Source organism: Heloderma suspectum, chromosome 10 (genome assembly GCF_057233095.1).
Source record: "Heloderma suspectum isolate Gila_16-S chromosome 10, 16-S_ref, whole genome shotgun sequence".
In the NCBI taxonomy this organism is placed as follows: Eukaryota; Metazoa; Chordata; class Lepidosauria; order Squamata; family Helodermatidae; genus Heloderma; species Heloderma suspectum.
In genome coordinates this window covers 1,653,784-1,672,552 of record NC_139467.1, presented here as the reverse complement: position 1 = coordinate 1,672,552, position 18,769 = coordinate 1,653,784, and the positions used below count along the sequence as shown (strand labels likewise).

Here is an 18,769-nt window from a genome sequence, read left to right as displayed (position 1 = left end):
GGTACCTGGCTGACCCACCTGTACACACACAGACTCGCACAGCAAGTGCTGATACGTTAATACGCCAACAAGTGCCACAACTAGGCCTAATCCCCTGAAAAGCTATTCCTGTGAGACCAGGCCATAATTACAAATTTAATGTCTCTTTGGTCTCTCTACAGAGTTTCATTTAAAGCCCACCTAGTTTCCCACATCACTTTTGCTGACCTGCATCTTAAGACACTTTTCAGTAAGTTGCTCAAAGATTTGTGAAAACACGACTTGTCAAATCAGCCAGTACATGCCAACTCCCCAAATGCACCTGCTCAGTACGCAATACTGGAAAACTGCTCCCATCTCAAGAGTTAATGGCAGATACTGGCTGATTCGGCAAGCCTGCCTTTTCACACATCTTCAAGCTGCTTTCTGGCAAGCATCTCAAGGTGTGGGAGGTAAAGACGGTTGATTTGAGCTGGTGTTACTTACAGTCTCTGACTGTTTCCTGACAGGACCCAAGTCAAGAGAATTGGTCCTAAATAATTCAAAGGTTATACTGACAGGGATCTGAAGAGCCATGTTTATAAAAACCAACATCTGAAGCCACCCCTGCCTCACCCCCAAACATTTGTGGAACTTACATTTCACAGTGGCTGCATTCACGTTGGAACAATACACCAGAATTCCAGAGAATTCTGCCTTACCAAGAACAGGCTTTGGGCCAGCGCAAAGGCCTGCTTGCTCTTACTTTGGTCCTCCCTAGCCCGACTGCTAGACAGCCTAGAAGAATAGTTTGTTTAGCCCTGTGTTGTCCAAACCGGAGTTCCTAGCTTGTTGCTCCAAAACAGGCCAGCAATTGTAAACCAAGAACAAACCCCCGTTTTGCAATTCTAGCTTGTAAAGGGAGCAGCAAGCCAGGATTGCCTGTTCCAACAATACACTAAACAAACTGTTCCATGCCTGATTGTGCTAGTGGGGAGGAGCAAAGTGGGCGCAAGTGGGCTGCATGCACCATCGGCACATTCAGGATAAGCCAGAATTCTGGCTTGTTATTCCATGCCAACATCGCCAGTAGAAACCATCATTACTGATGAAACACACTGGCTTGGCTTCTGGCCTGAAGACCTCTGTCCCCTTGTGTAACTCAAAAGCCTGAATCCAGGCTTTTGAAAGTTAGGCAGTCCAATAAAAGAGCTCACTGTGCTACCAGTAGCGGCTCCCAGGCACCAGTTTACAGGCCTTTATCAGTTCCCTATTATTTGCCTCTGTTCTAAGGTAAACAATTCCAATCTTCTCAAGCACTCCGGGGATTTTCTGCAGCCCCTTCACTGCCAGCTCTAAGAGCCACTTTCCTCCCCAGCAAGCACCTGCTGTGTTCCAACATGTCCATAAAAACAAAAGGGGGTTATTAAGTCAGTGTCTGGCAGCCCCCTGTCCCTAATGCTGTAAATCCCCCTTGCTATCGCCTGCTTCCCCCCCCTCCCCTCATTCAGGGTGCAGCTGTTACTTCCAGAGTATAATGGAGCCAATACCTCCAGGCAAAGTGAGCAAGTTTAACATCTCCCCATTTAATGTCATTTTGTCTCTTCTGCTTCCATTCTGCTGATTCAGCTTCTCTGACAAGACTGGCCCCTTGATTCCTGTCACACTTGGGGATGGCTCCCACTAGGAAAGCGTAGAGATGTTTTAAAGGGGGGAAACAGGCAGGCGGATTGCCTAGGCAATCCAACTAACCCCAGTTCACGCTGCTAATGCCATATGGAGATCACAGTTGTGTTCTGGCAGGTCTGCACAAGAGAGGTTATGAAGAGGGCTCACTGCATTCCTCACTAAGTCCACTCTATAGCGCGATCGGCTCTATCCTTTTGATACAGCTCGGCCAAAGTCACTGTGGAATAAGAGTTCGTGCCAAGTCTGAGGCTGTAATTAGAACTGCTGTCACTCCTGCGAGCCTGCTTCCTGGAAGGAAGGTGTGCACCTTGGCCAGGCATATGCTAGGCAGAGATCTGGCAAGCTCAACCCGCAGCGTGCCTCCGGCACACACAGCGATTCTCGGAGTTGGTGCGCAGCCCTTGCTCAGGAGGAAAATAAAAGCCTGCTCAAAACGAGAGCAGGGAGCAGCCTGATCCCCCTCCTCCAAGAAGCCGGGGCGGGCGTCTCAAGGCAACCGCCTCCTACAGCCACGAAGACGCTGCTGGAGAGGGCACAAGGCCCTAAGAGGAAATGAGGCACCCGCCCCCCGCAACACCAGGCCCGGCCCGAACAGGCGACTGTCTGCAAAATCAGGCCGGACAGCCCTGCCGGGGCCCCCGCCGGGAGAAGCGGCGCGTCACTCCACCAACTCCAACACCCCCGCCCCGATTCACCCAGCCACGCGCGCGCCCCTCGAGGCTGCCTGCAGGACCCACCTCGGGGCCTCTGGGCCGGGATGGCGGGGCGGGCAGCGCGCCGGGCCGCGAGGGGGGCGCAGCGCCGGAGGGGCTGCTCCGCTCGTTCCTGCGGGGCGGGGCGGGGCGGGGCGGGGGCCGCTACAGGAAGCCGCCTCGGCGGCTCGCCGCTCCGCCCGCCGCCGTCCCCAACCGAGCGGGCGGCCGCGGGCGGGCCCGGCGAGGCCTTCCGGAGGGCCCGGCGCCCGCCTCCGCCGCGCTCGCCTCGCCCCTCGGCGGCGCTGGGCGTCCGGCGGGCCGCCGCGCCCCGCTGGCGCCCCGGCCGCCCCAGCGGAAGGGCAGAGCGCGCCCGCGCGGGGGCTGCCGGGGCTCGCAGTCCTCCCTGCCCGCCGGTCCCGACGCTTCACCCAGGCGCCCCCCGCGAGGGGACTACGGCCCCCAGAATCCTCGGCGCGCCGCGGCCCATGCGTGCGGCGAGGGGGAATCCGGAAGCGGCGGGGGCCGGGCCGGGCCGGCCGTGAGGCGGGCGGCGGGGCGCGGGAGGCCCGGCGGCCGCCCGGGGGAAGCGGGGAGGCGCGGGCAGCCAGCACTCACCTGGCGCGTGGCGGCCGGCGGGGCGCGAGGACACCGGGAGCGGCCGCGGGAGCGGGGCGGGCTCCGGCTGGCTGGCGCGCGCGCTCGCTCGCTCGCTCGCTGGCGCGCTCGAGGGCGGGCGGCGAGCGCGGGCCACGCCCCCTCCCTCGCCCCGCTCCTCGCGGGCCACGCCCCCTCCCTCGCCCCGCGAGGCTTGAAGGGCCGCGCGCCCCGCCCGTGCCGTGCCTGGCGCTGCGTGGGCGGGGCGGGCGCGGCACGGCCGCTCGCCGCCCTTCTCCTTCTCGGTGCTCTGCGGCTTGTCAAGGCGCTAAAAAACACTGCCCCGAGCATGTGCAGAGTGCTCGCAGCAGATGGCAGCTTCTAGGTTTGTTCTATTTATGAATTGCTCATATTAAATATCTAAGCAATAAACAATTTATTGTTAATTTTCATAATTTATTAAAAAAAATACTCCCTGCCCCAACACTTTTTTTGCCATAAGCTGCCTGTGGGTGTTTTCTCCTGGCCTAAAATCTCAAGATCAGCCAAAATGTTATGTGACAAACATCCTTAATTTCTTTTAAAACAATTTTTTGAATAAAGTTCATTTCTTTAAAAACAACAGCAAGAACAAGCAAGCTCTCCTCTAACCTACCTTGTTGCCAAGAGTACAATGATCAGTAAGGTCCCATGGCAAGCGATGCTAGCGAGAAAAGGAGTCCCCTTCCAACCCTACTATTCTATGATTCTAAGATGGGTGGGAGCTTTTAAAAAAGAAAATTCTCAAGGCACAATCACAAACAATTCCAACAGAAGAAGCCAATGTGGCTTCACAAAAAGCTTAGGGATGACCTGAAAACAAAAAAGGACACATATAAGAAATGGAAAGAAGGCCAAGCAACAAAGGAAGAGTACAGGCAGGTAGCACAGAATTGCAGGGATGGCGTCAGGAAGGCTAAAGCTGAGAACGAGCTGAGGTTAGCGGGGGATGCTAAAAACAACAAAAAGGCTTTCTTCAGCTCCGTGCATAGTAAAAGGCAGAGGAAAGAAATGGTGGTTCAGCTATTAAATAAGGATGGCAAAACGATAACAGATGACCAAGAAAAAGCAGAGGTGCTGAATTCCTACTTTGGCTCAGTCTTCTCCCAAAAGAGGGTCTATGACCCCCCTGGCAAAGGCAAAGTGCAGGCTGAAGGGGCAGGATTGCAGCTTGAGATCGACAGGCATATGGTCAAGGAACACCTAATTACTTTAAATGAGTTCAAATCTCCAGGGCCAGATGAACTGCATCCTAGAGTCATAAAGGAACTGGCAGAAGAACTCTCAGAACCGCTGTCTCTTCTCTTTGAGAAATCATGGAGGACGGGGGAAGTGCCAGATGACTGGAGGAGGGCTCATGTTGTCCCTATCTTCAAAAACGGTGAAAAGGAGGAACCTGGGAGCTACAGAGGAGTCAGTCCGACATCAATCCCTGGGAAAATGCTGGAGCAGATGATAAAGCAATCCATCTGGAAGCACCTTGAAAGCAATGCAGAGATTGCTCAAAGCCAACATGGATTTGTCAAGAACAAATCCTGCCAGATGAATCTGATCTCATTTTTTGATCAAGTCACCTCCCTTATGGACCATGGGAATGTTGTGGACATCATATACCTCGACTTCAGCAAAGCTTTCGACAAAGTGCCCCATGATCTCCTGATGAGCAAACTAGCTCAAAGTGGGCTAGATGAAACAACGATCCGGTGGATCCACAGTTGGCTACAGAATCGGACTCAAAGAGTGCTTATCAATGGGACCTTCTCAAGCTGGGGAGAGGTAACGAGTGGGGTACTGCAGGGCTCAGTCCCGGGCCCAGTGCTCTTCAATATTTTTATGAATGACTTGGAGGAGGAGGTGCAGGAAATGCTGATCAAATTTGCAGATGACACAAAATTGGGCAGGATAGCTAATACCCTGGAAGACAGAAACAAAATTCAAAGTGATCTTGATAGACTGGAGTGCTGGGCAGAAAACAACAGAATGACATTTCATAGGGATAAATGCCAAGTTCTGCACCTAGGAAAAAGAAACCAAATGCACAGTTACAAGGTGGGGGATACGTGGCTCAACAACACTACAAGCGAGAAGGATCTTGGAATTGTTGTCGATCACAAGCTGAATATGAGCCAACAATGTGATGTGGCTGCAAAAAAGGCAAATGCTCTTTTGGGCTGCATTAATAGAAGCATAGCTTCCAAATCCCAGGAAGTACTAGTTCCCCTCTACTCAGCACTGCTTAGGCCTCATCTGGAGTACTGTGTCCAGTTCTGGGCACCATATTTTAAGAAAGATGCAGACAAGCTGGAGACGGTTCAGAGGAGGTCAACAAAGATGATCAGGGACTGGAAACAAAGCCCTTTGAGTAGAGCCTGAAGGAATTGGGCATGTTTAGCCTTGAGAAGAGAAGACTGAGGGGAGATATGATAGCGCTCTTCAAGTTACTTGAAAGGTTGTCACAGAGAGGAAGGCAAGGATCTCTTCTCGATCATCCCAGAGTGCAGGACACGGAATCATGGGCTCAAGTGACAGGAAGCCAGATTCCAGCTGAACATCAGGAGAAACTTCACCAATGGAACCAATTCCCTAGGGAGGTGATGAGGCTGGACAGCCATCTGTCAGGGATGCTTTGACTTGGATTCTTGCATTGGGCAGGAGGTTGGACTCGATGGCCTTGTAGGCCCCTTCCAACCCTACTATTCTATGATTCTATGAACTGGCGTCTGTCTACAAAAGGGAGATAGGAAAATGCATATTCCCAAACCCACAAACACCTTCACCTTCTTTCTCCCTTCCAATCATCTCCTCAAATCCTAGTTACATCAGAACATAAGAAGAGCCCTGCTGGATCAGACCAAGGGTCCATCTAGCCCAGCATTCTGTTCACACAGTGGCCAACCAGTTGTCGACTAGGAACCCACAAGCAAGACACAAGTGCAACAGCACCCTCCCACCCATGTTCCCCAGCATCTGGGGTTCATAGGCTCACTGCCTCTGGTACTGGAGGTAGCACATAGCCATCAGGACTAGTAACCTTTTCCTCCAGGAACTTGTCCAGTCTCCTTTTAAAGCCATCCAAACTGGTGGCCATCACCACATCCTGTGGTAGAGAATTCCATAGTTTAATTATGGGCTGTGTGAAGAAGCCCTTCCTTTTATCTGTCCTGAATCTCCCATCAATCAGCTTCATTGGATGACCGTGGGTTCTCCTATTTTGAGAGAGGGAGAAAAATGTCCCCCTACCCACATTCTCCACACCATGCATAATTTTGTGCACCTCTATCATGTCTCCCCTGACCCTCCTTTTTTCCAAGCTAAACAATCCCAGCTGTTGTAACCTTCCCTCACAGGGGAGTTGCTCCAGCCCCTTGATAATTTTAGTTGCCCTTTTCATTCCCTTAGCATTTTGGCGTTTGCACTGCCAAGAGTGTGGGACCAGCAAACCTACAGCCAGCTTCAACAGCCCTCTTCCTGTACTTCCCTGCTGTAGAAACTGGAGGCCAGCTGGCCCAGTAAGTCTTCCCAGGCAGTTAATCATAGAATCATAGAATAGTAGGGTTGGAAGGGGCCTACAAGGCCATCGAGTCCAACCCCCTGCTCAATGCAGGAATCCAAGTCAGAGCATCCCTGACAGGTGGCTGTCCAGCCTCGTCTTGAATGCCTCCAGTGTGGGAGAGCCCACCGCCTCCCTAGGTCATGGGTGCCATTGTCGTATTGCTCTAACAGTCAGGATGTTTTTCCTGATGTTCAGCCGGAATCTGGCTTCCTGTCACTTGAGCCCATGATTCCATGTCCTGCACTCTGCGATGAACGAGAAGAGATCCTGGCCTTCCTCTCTGTGACAAGCTTTCAAGTACTTGAACAGCACTATCATATCTCCCCTCAGTCTTCCCTTCTCAAGGCTAAACATGCCCAGTTCTTTGAGTCTCTCTTCATAGGGCTTTGTTTCCAGTCCCCTGTCCAAGAACTCTTCGTGTTCTCTTATTCCCTGGAGGGTTGACAGTTGCCGCTCCAGTCCTCTTACTTTTTCCTCCAGCAGCATGATCAACTTGCACTTGTTGCAGGTGTAGGCCATGTTGTTCTCAGGCAAGAAAACAAACATTGCACAAACCGTGCAGGTCACCACCACTGGAGAGTCCTGTCCTTCCATTGTCTCTTTCCCCTTTTTGTGTCTAGCTTTGTGATTGTTCTAGACTAGCCTGTGCCTGCTCCTCTACTCCCTAGAGGTTAAAAGCAGAGTCCCACTGGTGTGGAAGTGTGTGTTACAAGACAAATAAATGAAAAAAAGATGTTTGTTAAAAAAGAAAAAATGTTAGGGGCCTCCCCCTTGACCTCCCCTGCCGAACTCCTGTTTGCTCCCTCCGTTCGCTCGCTCCGGTCGCTCACTCGCTTCTATAGTCCCTGGACCAGCTGGAGCAGCTTGCTCTGCTCTGCTCTGCTCAGCTGGGAGGCAGGAAACAGACTCAAGATGTTGTGATGATGCGCTATTAATCATGGTGCTTTGCATCTCTGGGGCTGTGTGCTAAAACCTTTCCATCTCCAGCTGGAGCATCCTTGAAGCCTCACCTCAGGCCTTCAGGATCCGTGAACAATGTGTTTGTGCACGCTGCACTTGTGGCTTTCACTCTACACCTTTTATCAATGTCTTCCCCAATGCAGACGGCTGGAGGAATTTCCTACCTTGACCATCCCCGCTGCTAGTCTGATTCTGGCTTCCAACCCCAGGGGGGAAATCGAGTTCTGCAGGTTCCACATGTAGCTCCCTTCTTTCTGTCTTCGGGTTGCAAAGTGGGGCTGATTTGTGGGCCACACAGCAGAAAGACAAGAACATTGACTGAACATGCATGGCCCGGAGGGGGTGGGCGTGAGGAGGGAGAGGGGTGAGGAGGGAGAGAAATGGATGACTGTTCTCTGAGGAATTCTACTTGACAAAAACCTCTAAAAAGGCTGAAAGCCAACAAAGTTTTACTAAGCACTGCGGGTGAAATAACCAATATAGCCTTACCTTCCTTGGTTTTCTGATGGGCTTGCCTGCCAGCTGATCTTTGGAATAGGGCCCTGTTTGCAACCTGAGAGAAGCCCCAGCATGTTGTTGTTGTTTTTAATCCTGCAACTTGTAATATTTTGTTTTGTATGCCCAAGCAAGCCAGCCCATGGGGACTTTACTTTGCATGTTTGTTCTCTGCTTGCCCCTCGTGAGACTGCCTTCTTTTCTGCCCTGTCTTCAATATACTTGTTCAACTGCTGCAAGGAACACCACGGAAGCAATTTGAGAAAGCATGACAACCCCCTTCCCTTGCCTAGGCAGCAAGGGGATAAATTGTAGAACTTCCACTCTGTTTAAAGCTAGGGTGAGGAACCTGCAGCCCTTGGCTTCAACTTATGTGGGATGGCGGGGGGGGGGGGGGCAGCAGGCTCTATAGCCCTGAGAACCCTGCCCACTTCTGGCTCTGCCTCTGCCTGCCATCAGCTGCAGCCTCCACTTGGATCTTCCTGTGGATCAACAGCCAGTTCCAGGAGCCTTGCTTAAAAGGATCTCGTTTCGGCTCCTCTCGCTTATCAGCGGATGCTTGCACAGCATGTTTAATGGCAGCCCTGGAAAAAATGGCAGGCAGGCACGCTTCATCTATAGAGGCAATTTCCTGTATGTACTGCAGGTCAACCATTAAGGAGGCTCAACAGCTCCCCTCTTGTAATCTCCCTTCTGTGCTCCACTCTACAAGCTCAGCAGATGACTGGGTCATCCAAAGGACTCTTCCCAGGGTCCTCTTGTGAACTGATTTCCACAGAGAGAACTCGTAAGTAGAGAACCCTTTGATACTGAGGTTGGCTACCATTTCCCAGTTCCTTATTTGTGCAGAACTTTAAAAAAAGAGCTCAACCAGTCAAGTGAATAAAGGTCTCATGTTTCAATGACCCTGCACCCCAAACGAAGCCTAGGCTGCCCCCATGCCATATACCCCTGTGACTGGGAAAGGGTCCCCTTCAAGATAAAGCACAATTTCCTCTGTTCAAAGCAGTCATTTTTATGCAACAGACATCAGTCCATGACGACCCCAGCTGGACATCCTACAGGAAGCTTTGGGCTGCCCCCAATCATACACCCCCACGTCCAGCAGAGGGTCTTCTACAAGACAGCATTGAGTTGTGCCCACCACAATTTTATTGTAACTGGTTTTAAAATGGTTTAAATTTAATTTGCTTCTGATATTGAATTGTACTGTTTGTGTATTTTAAGCCACCTTGGAAAGACCATGGTCTTAAAAGACAGCTAAACATAAAGAAAAGAAAATATGTAACACTTAGGGCAGAACCCAGGGCTAGGTTCCGTGTCTGGGGGGCATTTTCCTTCAGGTATTCTCTGTTCTGGCCCATGCTGCCCCCCGCCCCCCACTGCCACCAGGAAAAGCTGAACCTCAGTTTGGATGTCTGTGCCCTGCATATGCACACACCCAAGATACAGCCAAACAAAAGTATTTATTCAAATGAACAAATAGCAGCAGCAACAAAAACAGTAGTACAACCAAAACCTCTGAGTTACCCTCAAGGTCAAAACGCCCCGCTTCCTCCAAGGTCAAGGTGTGCCAATGAAAACCTCTCTCCTCAAACTTCCAGTTAATCCAAGGATGTAGCCTGTTACCTGGTGTCCCCCACTTGCTCTGCCAAGGTGCAAAACATCAAAGGCCTTGCGATCTACCTGTCCAGCAGGTGGTGGCAGCTGGGCGCCAGGAGTTGCTTTGGGTGTCTGCAGCTGCAGCTAGAAGCACAATAGCTCAGGATGCCCCCAATGCCCACCCAGGCAGACCGACAGCCAGCAGGAATGGCAAGGTCAGTTCCTAGCAGCTAAGCAGCCTCCCAGCACCTGGCACACTCCGCTGCACTGGACGGCAGCTCCTGTAATTCCTGGCCAACATAGCCAATAGCCATGGGAGTTGCAGGTCAGCGCATCAGGAGGACACCAGGTAGGGAAGACAGTGCTCAGGGGTCATGTCTGCCTGAGGAAGTTGGCAGGGTCCCAGTGCAGCCGACAGATCTCCCAGCAGGTTGCAGGCTTCGGAGAGTTTGGAGGAGAGGGAGCCAATTTCTCAGCAACATCAATGCCAGCACAGTTTCTCTGCTCCCCCTCTTCAAGCTGACCATGTCCCTTCCTCCTGGGCATTTCAAAAGATCAATGAATCAAGATGAGCCCCTCAGGTCGGAAGGTGTCCGATATACTACTGGGGAAGAGTAGAGGGAATTTCCAAGTAGCGCCAGAAAGAGTGAAGCGGCTGGGCCAAAGCCGAAAGGACACCCAGCTGTGGATGTGTCTGGTGGTGAAAGGAAAGTCCGATGCTGTAAAGAACAATATTGTTTAGGAACCTGGAATGTAAGATCAATGAATCAAGGTAAGCTGGAAGTGGTCAAACATGAGATGGCAAGACTGAACATCGACATCTTGGGAATCAGCGAACTCAAATGGACAAGCATGGGCGAATTTAATTCAGGTGACCATCATATCTACTACTGTGGGCAAGAATCCCGTAGAAGCAATGGAGTAGCACTCATAGTCAACAAAAGGGTGGGAAAAGCAGTACATTGACTACGCTAAAGCCTTTGATTGTGTGGATCACAACAAACTCTGGCAAATTCTTAAAGTGATGGGAGTACCAGACCACCTTACCTGTCTCCTGAGAAACCTGTACGAGGGTCAAGAAGCAACAGTAAGAACCAGACATGGAACAACCAAGTGGTTCAAAATTGGGAAAGGAGTACGACAAGGCTGCATATTGTCACCCTGCTTATTTAACTTATATGCAGAGTACATAATGAGAAATGCCGGGTTGGATGAATCAGAGGTTGGAATTAAGATTGCTGGGAGAATTATCAAGAACCTCTGATATGCAGACGATACCACCCTAATGGCAGAAAGCGAAGAGGATCTCAAGAGCCTCTTGTTGAGGGTGAAAGAGGAGAGTGCAAAAGCTGGTTTGAAACTCAACATTCAAAAAACGAAGATCATGGCATCTGGCCCCATCACTTCCTGGCATATAGAAGGGGAAGAAATGGAAGCAGTGACAGATTTTACTTTCTTGGGCTCGAAGATCACCGCAGACGGTGACTGTAGCCATGAAATTAAAAGACGCTTGCTCCTTGGGAGGAAAGCTATGGCCAACCTAGACAGCATAGTAAGAAGCAGAGACATCACCTTGCCGACAAAGGTCCGTCTAATCAAAGCTATGGTTTTCCCAGTAGCAACGTATGGCTGTGAGAGGTGGACTATAAGGAAGGCTGAGCGCCGAAGAATTGATGCTTTCGAACTGTGGTACTGGAGAAGACTCTTACGAATCCCCTGGACTGCAAGGAGGTCAAATCAGTCCATCCTAAAGGAAATCAACCCTGACTGCTCATTGGAAGGACACATACTGAAGCTGAAGCTCCAATATTTTGGCCACCTAATGCGAAAACTCCCTGGAAAAGACCCTGATGCTGGGAAAGACTGAAGGCAAAAGGAGAAGGGGACGGCAGAGGATGAGATGGCTAGATAGCATCACGGATGCAATGAATATGAACTTGAGCACGCTCCGGGAGAGAGCGCAGGACAGGAAGGCCTGGTGTGCTATGGTCCATGGGGTCACGAACAGTCGGACACGACTGAACGACTGAACAACAACAACAACAACAACAACACATTCACAAGCAACCTGCTGGTGGCAGAAGCAGAACTCAACTTGCTGCATTTAGAACAGCAACAGCCTCTCTCCCCCTCTCCAGAAGCCTTCATCTCCCACAGGAATATTTGCTTATTTATTTAACCCATTTCTAGCTGCCTTGCAAGGCAAGAGTCTCCCCAAGGCAGCTTACAGGGTACAAACAAGACAGCAAACATATCAGCAAAATTCTATTAAATGTAAACAATTTTAAATCAAACTAATTACTCTAAAATACAATTTGAAAATATTCACCGGCAGCGAATACCATACAATGTTACTCTTAAAAGCCAGGGAGAGCAGCCGAGTTTGTAGAACCCTCTTAAAAACCGCTGCAGATGGGGCCAGCCATGTATATCTTGGGAAGGAATTCCGTGGGGCCACAACAGAGAAGGCCCTCTCTCTAGGGTGGGGAGGGGGAACGTGTGGCCCACAGAGATTCCCCGTCTGGCCCGTGGGGGCTTTGGCTCCCTCCAGATGATGTCAGGGGTGTGACCCTGCCCCGATATTATCTGGCTGCAGAAGGGCCAGATGGGGGACTCATTCACCCCCCCACACACACACCCAATAGGCACGCCACCCCTGCTCTGGTGCCTGATCCTACCGCTCTCTGTGGCGGCCAACAACCGGGGCCTCAAGACGGTCTTAAAACAGACGGAGGATTCCGTGAGTAACAGACCTTTCCCCATCTCTCCCCTCTCCCACCCCAGCAGGACGAGCTACATGGGATTTGACTCGAGAGTAACCCAGTCTACAGCAACCCAGGACACAGCTGCCCATGCACACCATGAAACCCAGCTTTGCTCCCCAGCCTGAGGCCGGGTTCTGGAGATTCCTCCTCCAGGGACCCTATTCCACACCCTCCAATATTGGACAGAGGAAAATAGGGCTATGTGGAGGATGGTCCATTGGGAAGGTCTCCCCTGCGAGTTCTGGGCCTTTAGGCAGCTGACTAGTGCTGGGCATTTCCTTCTGGGATGTGTCCTTTATGGTGCACCAACGCAGGACTCCAAGTATGATGAAGAGCACACTAATTAATTCCATGGGCTCTGGTGGTATGCCAGGCCAATTAATGTATTTTAAATATTAACTTCAAAACACACATTTTCCTATGATGCAGACTTCACCATCTATCTTTATTTTATCTCTTTGCATTTGGATACTATAAAGGACGTACATTTACGTTTTAATCTCCAGCTCACTTCCAAAACATGACAAAATTGGGGATTTCTGCTTGCTTTTACGGGGGAGAAAACCCCAGAGATGGCGCTTATTTCCGAGCAGGCGCACGGCCCGGCCTCTGCTTGCCGGAGCGGGCAAGGCAGGTCGCCTGCCGCCCCCCGCGTTCGCTTGTTGCCACGCGGCTGCCGAGGTCGAGGGATGGGGGGCGCTGCGGGGCGCTTCCTGCTTCCCCGCCTCCGCGGGCGGAGGAAGAGGGTCCGTTCCTTCGGGGTTGCCCAGGCAGCACCGGGGCGCGGAGCCTGGCCTGGCCTGGGGCCCTTGGCAGGCGCTGGCCCAGGGAAGGGTGCAGGAGCAGCCCCGCCACGCCGGCTGAGGGCCGCGGCCCGCTCGGGATCCGCCGCAACAGGGCCGCGGAGGCTGGGTTCCGCGGCATCGGCCCCTTCCTGCCCTGACCAGCGCCTCGGCGGGCTGCGCGCTCGCGCCCAGCCCGGGACTCGGGGTCAGGATCCGCCGGGACTCGGCCCTGGCAAGAGCTGCCCCGGGGCGCGGCCGTCGGAAGCGCCTTGTGCCGAGCCAGGCCGTGGGTCCCCCGGCTCGGCACTGTCGGCACGGAGTGGCGGCAGCTCTCCAGGGCGCCGGGCGAAGGGCTTGCCCGGCCCTGCCCTGCCCTGCCCGGAGTTGCTGGGGGCTCCCGGCCCGGGGAGCCCGCAGCCCCTTGCCGGGACCCTCCCCAGCACTCGGCTCGCCCTGCCCCCTCCCCAGGGGCCAGGAGGGCCGGCCTGGGCTGGCGCGCGGGTCCGGCCCGAGGCCGCCACCCCGGCCTGCCCAGCCGCTCCAGGAGGCGGCCTCCTCGCCGGACAGCAGCCCGGCTCGGCCGGCGCTCCGCCCCGTTCCCGCGCGCCTCCCTCGCTGCGCCCGCCGCCGAGGCCCTGGCCGCCCCCGCCCGAGGCGGCACGGCGCCTGCGTCCTCGCCTCCGGGCCCGCCACGGCCTGGCGCCGCCCCCGCGCGCGGCGCTGCTGCCCCGACAGCGCCGCCGGCCACGACGTCGCTCGCCCAGCGCCGCCGCCGCCGCCCGGAGGTCTCCTGCGCCCTCGGGCAGCCGCGCCCGCTCGCTGCCCGGGCCGCGCAGCAGACTCCGCAAACGCCCTCGCGATGCCGCCCCGCCTCCTTCCTCCGGGCTCCCCAGCGCGCCGTTTCCGAGCGCCTCTGGCCCCCGCGAACGACCCGCGCCGCGCCGCGCCGGCTGTGGCTGGGCGCGGGCAGCGGCGCTGCGATGATCGCCTGCCCCTCCGCGGTTTGCCCCCGGCCCCGTCTCCTCCTTTCCGGGTGCCCCCCTCCCCGCCTTCCAGACGCCCGCCGCGCGGGCAGGAGCCTCTCCTCTTGCGCTCGGCGGCAGCCGGTGGCGCTGCCGCGTTGCTGCGGCTGTCGTGCAGGCAAAGCAGCGCCACGAGGGAAACGGCGGGCGGGCGGCGGCCACCGACTGGGTGCCAAAGCCGGAAGACTCGGCATCATCCCCGGAGGCTGCAGTTTGGCCACGTGAGAAGGGCCCTTTTGGATGAGATCAAAGGTCGGGCTAGTGCCTGTGACCCCCGCAGTGGCCAGCCAGGGGCCCACGGGAAGACCGCAAGCAGGACGCGAGCGCAACGGCACCTTCTGTGGGTGTCTCCCAGCGACCGCCTCGGATGCCCTGGCAGGCTGCCCCTGACGCTGTGGGAAGTATGGAGCCATCATGACCACCGAGACGCCCCTGAGCCCCTCTCTCACCAGTTTTTCTGCCTGTCCACATCGTGCATAGCGTATGCGCCTCGATTATGTCCCCCTTCACTCGCCTTTTTTAACAGCTGAGAGGCTCCTAAGCGTTGTGACCTTTCCTCATAGGGGAGTTGATCCAGCCCCCGCGATCATTTTTGGTTGCGCCTTTTCCAGCTCCACATACCCACGTTGAGATGTGGCGACCAGCACTTTATGCAGTACTCCACCGTATCCCCACCACAGATGTGTGAGAGGGCCACACAATTCAGTCCAGGATGGCTCCAGAGAGTGACGTTTGCACCACAAGCAAGCAGGGCCTGCAGGCCAGGGGTTTGCTTCTGGGGCAGGCCAGGATTATGCTGGATTTGACTGCTGCAGAGGCACAGAGAGCAGCAGCTTAATGAGGCGAATAGGGATTGATATTTAAGCTACAAACATGGGTTGCATAAAAAGGCATTAATAATGTAAACCACTTACATCATTAATGCCTGATGACCCTATAGATCCCCTTCATGGATCACTGCCTTGTTGTGGCGAAGGGGCTTGCGTAACTCAGTGAAGCCATAAGCTAGGGCCACCCAAGACGGACAGGTCATGGCGGAGAGTTCTGACAAAATGTGGTCCACTGGAGAAGGAAATGGCAACCCACTCCAGTATTCTTGCCAAGAAAACCCCATGGAACGTATCACGAGGCTAAAAGAGATGACGCCGGAAGATGAGCCCCTCAGGTCGGAAGGTGTCCGATATACTACTGGGGAAGAGTAGAGGGAATTTCCAAGTAGCGCCAGGAAGAGTGAAGCGGCTGGGCCAAAGCCGAAAGGACACTCAGCTGTGGATGTGTCTGGTGGTGAAAGGAAAGTCCGATGCTGTAAAGAACAATATTGTTTAGGAACCTGGAATGTAAGATCAATGAATCAAGGTAAGCTGGAGGTGGTCAAACATGAGATGGCAAGACTGAACATCGACATCTTGGGAATCAGCGAACTCAAATGGACAGGCATGGGCGAATTTAATTCAGGTGACCATCATATCTACTACTGTGGGCAAGAATCCCGTAGGAGAAATGGAGTAGCACTCATAGTCAACAAAAGGGTGGGAAAAGCAGTACTGGGGTACAATCTCAAAAACGATAGAATGATCTCAGTATGAATCCAAGGCAAACCATTCAACATCACAGTAATTCAAGTCTATGCCCCAACCACTGATGCCGAAGAAGCTGAGGTTGATCGGTTCTGTGAAGACCTACAACACCTTCTAGAACTAACACCAAAAAAAGATGTCCTCTTCATCAAAGGGGATTGGAAAGCTAAAGTAGGAAGTCCAGAAATCACCGGGATAACAGGCAAGCGTGTCCTTGGTGTACAAAATGAAGCAGGACAAAGGCTAATCGAGTTTTGCCAAGAGAACACGCTGATCATAGCAAACACTCTTTTCCAACAGCACAAGAGACGACTCTACACATGGACATCACCAGATGGTCAATATCGAAATCAGATTGATTATGTCCTCTGCAGCCAAAGATGGAGAAGCTCTATACAGTCAGTCAAAACAAGACCTGGAGCTGACTGTGGCTCAGATCATGAGCTTCTTATTGCAAAATTTCGGCTTAAATTGAAGAACGTAGGGAAAACCACTAAACCATTCAGGTATGACCTCAATCATATCCCTTATGAATATACAGTGGAGGTGAGGAATAGATTTCAGGGATTAGACCTGATAGACAGAGTGCCTGAGGAATTATGGATGGAGGTCCGTAACATTGTTCAGGAGGCAGCAACTAAATGCATCCCAAAGAAAAAGAAATGCAAGAAAGCAAAGTGGCTGTCTGATGAGGCTTTACAAGTAGCTGAGGAAAGAAGGGAAGTGAAAAGCGAGGGAGAAAGGGGAAGATATATCCAACTGAATGCAGAGTTCCAGAGCATAGCAAGGAGAGACAAGAAGGCCTTCTTAAATGAACAATGCAAAGAAATCGAAGAAAACAATAGAATGGGAAAGACTAGAGATCTCTTCAAGAACATCGGAGATCTCAAGGGAACATTTTGTGCAAAGACGGGCGTGATAAAGGACAAAGAAGGCAGGGACCTAGCAGAAGCAGATGAGATTAAGAAGAGGTGGAAAGAATACACAGAAGAACTGTACAGGAAAGATCTGAATGTCCCTGATAGCCATGATAGTGCGGTCACGGAACTTGAGCCGGACATCCTAGAGAGTGAAGTCAAGTGGGCCTTAGGAAGCATTAGTAACAACAAAGCTAGCGGAGATGACAGTATTCCAGCTGAGCTATTTAAAATCCTAAAAGATGATGCTGTTAAAGTGCTGCACTCAATATGCCAACAAATTTGGAACACTCAACAGTGGCCACAAGATTGGAAAAGGTCAGTTTACATTCCAATTCCAAAGAAGGGCAATGCTAAAGATTGTTCAAACTACCGTACAATTGCACTCCTTTCACATGCCAGCAAGGTGATGCTCAAAATCCTACAATCTAGGCTTCAGCAGCATGTGAACCGAGAACTACCAGAAGTACAAGCTGGGTTTCGAAGAGACAGAGGAACTAGAGATCAAATCGCCAACATTCGCTGGATCATGGAGAAAGCAAGAGAATTCCAGAAAAGCGTCTATTTCTGCTTCATTGACTACACTAAATCCTTTGATTGTGTGGATCACAAAAAACTCTGGCAAATTCTTAAAGAGATGGGAGTACCAGACCACCTTACCTGTCTTCTGAGAAACCTGTACGAGGGTCAAGAAGCAACAGTAAGAACCCGACATGGAACAACCGATTGGTTCAAAATTGGGAAAGGAGTACGAGAAGGCTGTATATTGTCACCCTGCTTATTTAACTTATATGCAGAGTACATCATGAGAAACGCCAGGTTGGATGAATCACAGGTCAGAATTAAGCTTACTGGGAGAATTATCAAGAACCTCAGATACGCAGACGATACCACCCTAATGGCAGAAAGCGAAGAGGATCTAAAGAGCCTCTTGTTGAGGGTGAAAGTGGAGAGTGCAAAAGCTGGTTTGAAACTCAACATTCAAAAAACTAAAATCATGGCAACTGGGCCCATCACTTCCTGGCATATAGAAGGGGAAGAAATGGAAGCTGTGACAGATTTTATTTTCTTGGGCTCCAAGATCGCCGCAGACGGTGACTGTAGCCATGACATTAAAAGACGCTTGCTCCTTGGGAGGAAAGCTATGGCAAACCTAGACAGCATAGTAAGAAGCAGAGACATCACCTTGCCGACAAAGGTTCGTATAATCAAAGCTATGGTTTTCCCAGTAGCAACGTATGGCTGTGAGAGGTGGACTATAAGGAAGGCTTATAAGGGGACGGCAGAGGATGAGATGGCTGGATAGCATCACCGATGCAATGAATATGAACTTGAGCACGCTCCGGGAGAGAGCACAGGACAGGAAGGCCTGGCGTGCTATGGTCCATGGGGTCACGAAGAGTCGGACACAACTGAACGACTGAACAACAACAACCCTATAGATGCCCTGCCCTATTTATGGGGAGGGATGCCCATTATGGGGAGGGATGCCCATTATGGTCATGTCGTGCAATTAATAATTAGATGCAGATGCACTGGTGGGGAGGAATAGCCCCTGCTTTGTTTGTGGCAAGGGACCAATTCCTACACCAACTTTTGAGGGAGTAAAAGCATCCTCAGGTAAAATTTTTTACAACTTTGCCTATTGTTGTGGAGTAGTCTAAAACAGCCAGGAAACACATGGCCTGGGCCCAAGGAAGTTTTATGAGGGAGCTGCAGGGCTCCTACTGAAATTGTTCTGATAACTTTGTCAATGCAATTCTTCCATGCTTAAACTGTTTGGTTTTTTAAACTTTTTTGGTGGCTGTTTCCCTGTAAGTTTATCCTATTATTTTCTACATGAAACACTGTGTATCAATAAACCAACTGATTCGTTTCAGTTAATATCTTGAGTCTGTGATCCTTGACACTGGTTATGCTTTACCCCCTGGCCCACTGGGTTTCAAAGCTGCTAATTCGAACTCAGATTACACTGCCTTGCATAAGTATTCACACACACACCCTTTGGCTTTCCACATTTTGTTGTGTTACAACCTGGAATTAAAATGGATATAATTAACTTAATTAGGATTTCTTGTCACTGAGCTGCGCAAAATAGCCCATAATGTTGATATGGGG

The 18,769-nt window shown here is 52.1% G+C and overlaps 2 protein-coding genes across 2 annotated transcripts in view; both read right to left on the bottom strand.

The window, feature by feature from the left end:
• The window catches only part of SIPA1L3 (signal induced proliferation associated 1 like 3), a 101,731-nt gene extending 98,605 nt beyond the window's left edge, over positions 1 to 3,126 (bottom strand). Inside the window, exon 1 of the mRNA XM_084814494.1 lies at positions 2,958 to 3,126. The gene's annotated coding sequence lies outside the window, so the exon portion shown is untranslated. The remainder of the gene's footprint in view (positions 1 to 2,957) is intronic.
• LOC146337408 (uncharacterized) overlaps positions 1 to 7,661 on the bottom strand; it is a 37,532-nt gene extending 29,871 nt beyond the window's left edge. Inside the window, exons 1-3 of the mRNA XM_084814439.1 lie at positions 7,653 to 7,661; positions 3,054 to 3,264; positions 2,385 to 2,952 (exon numbers count right to left, since the gene is read on the bottom strand). Coding sequence (XP_084670565.1) covers positions 2,385 to 2,952; positions 3,054 to 3,264; positions 7,653 to 7,661 — 788 coding nt within the window. The remainder of the gene's footprint in view (positions 1 to 2,384; positions 2,953 to 3,053; positions 3,265 to 7,652) is intronic.
• Positions 7,662 to 18,769: the final 11,108 nt, after the last annotated feature.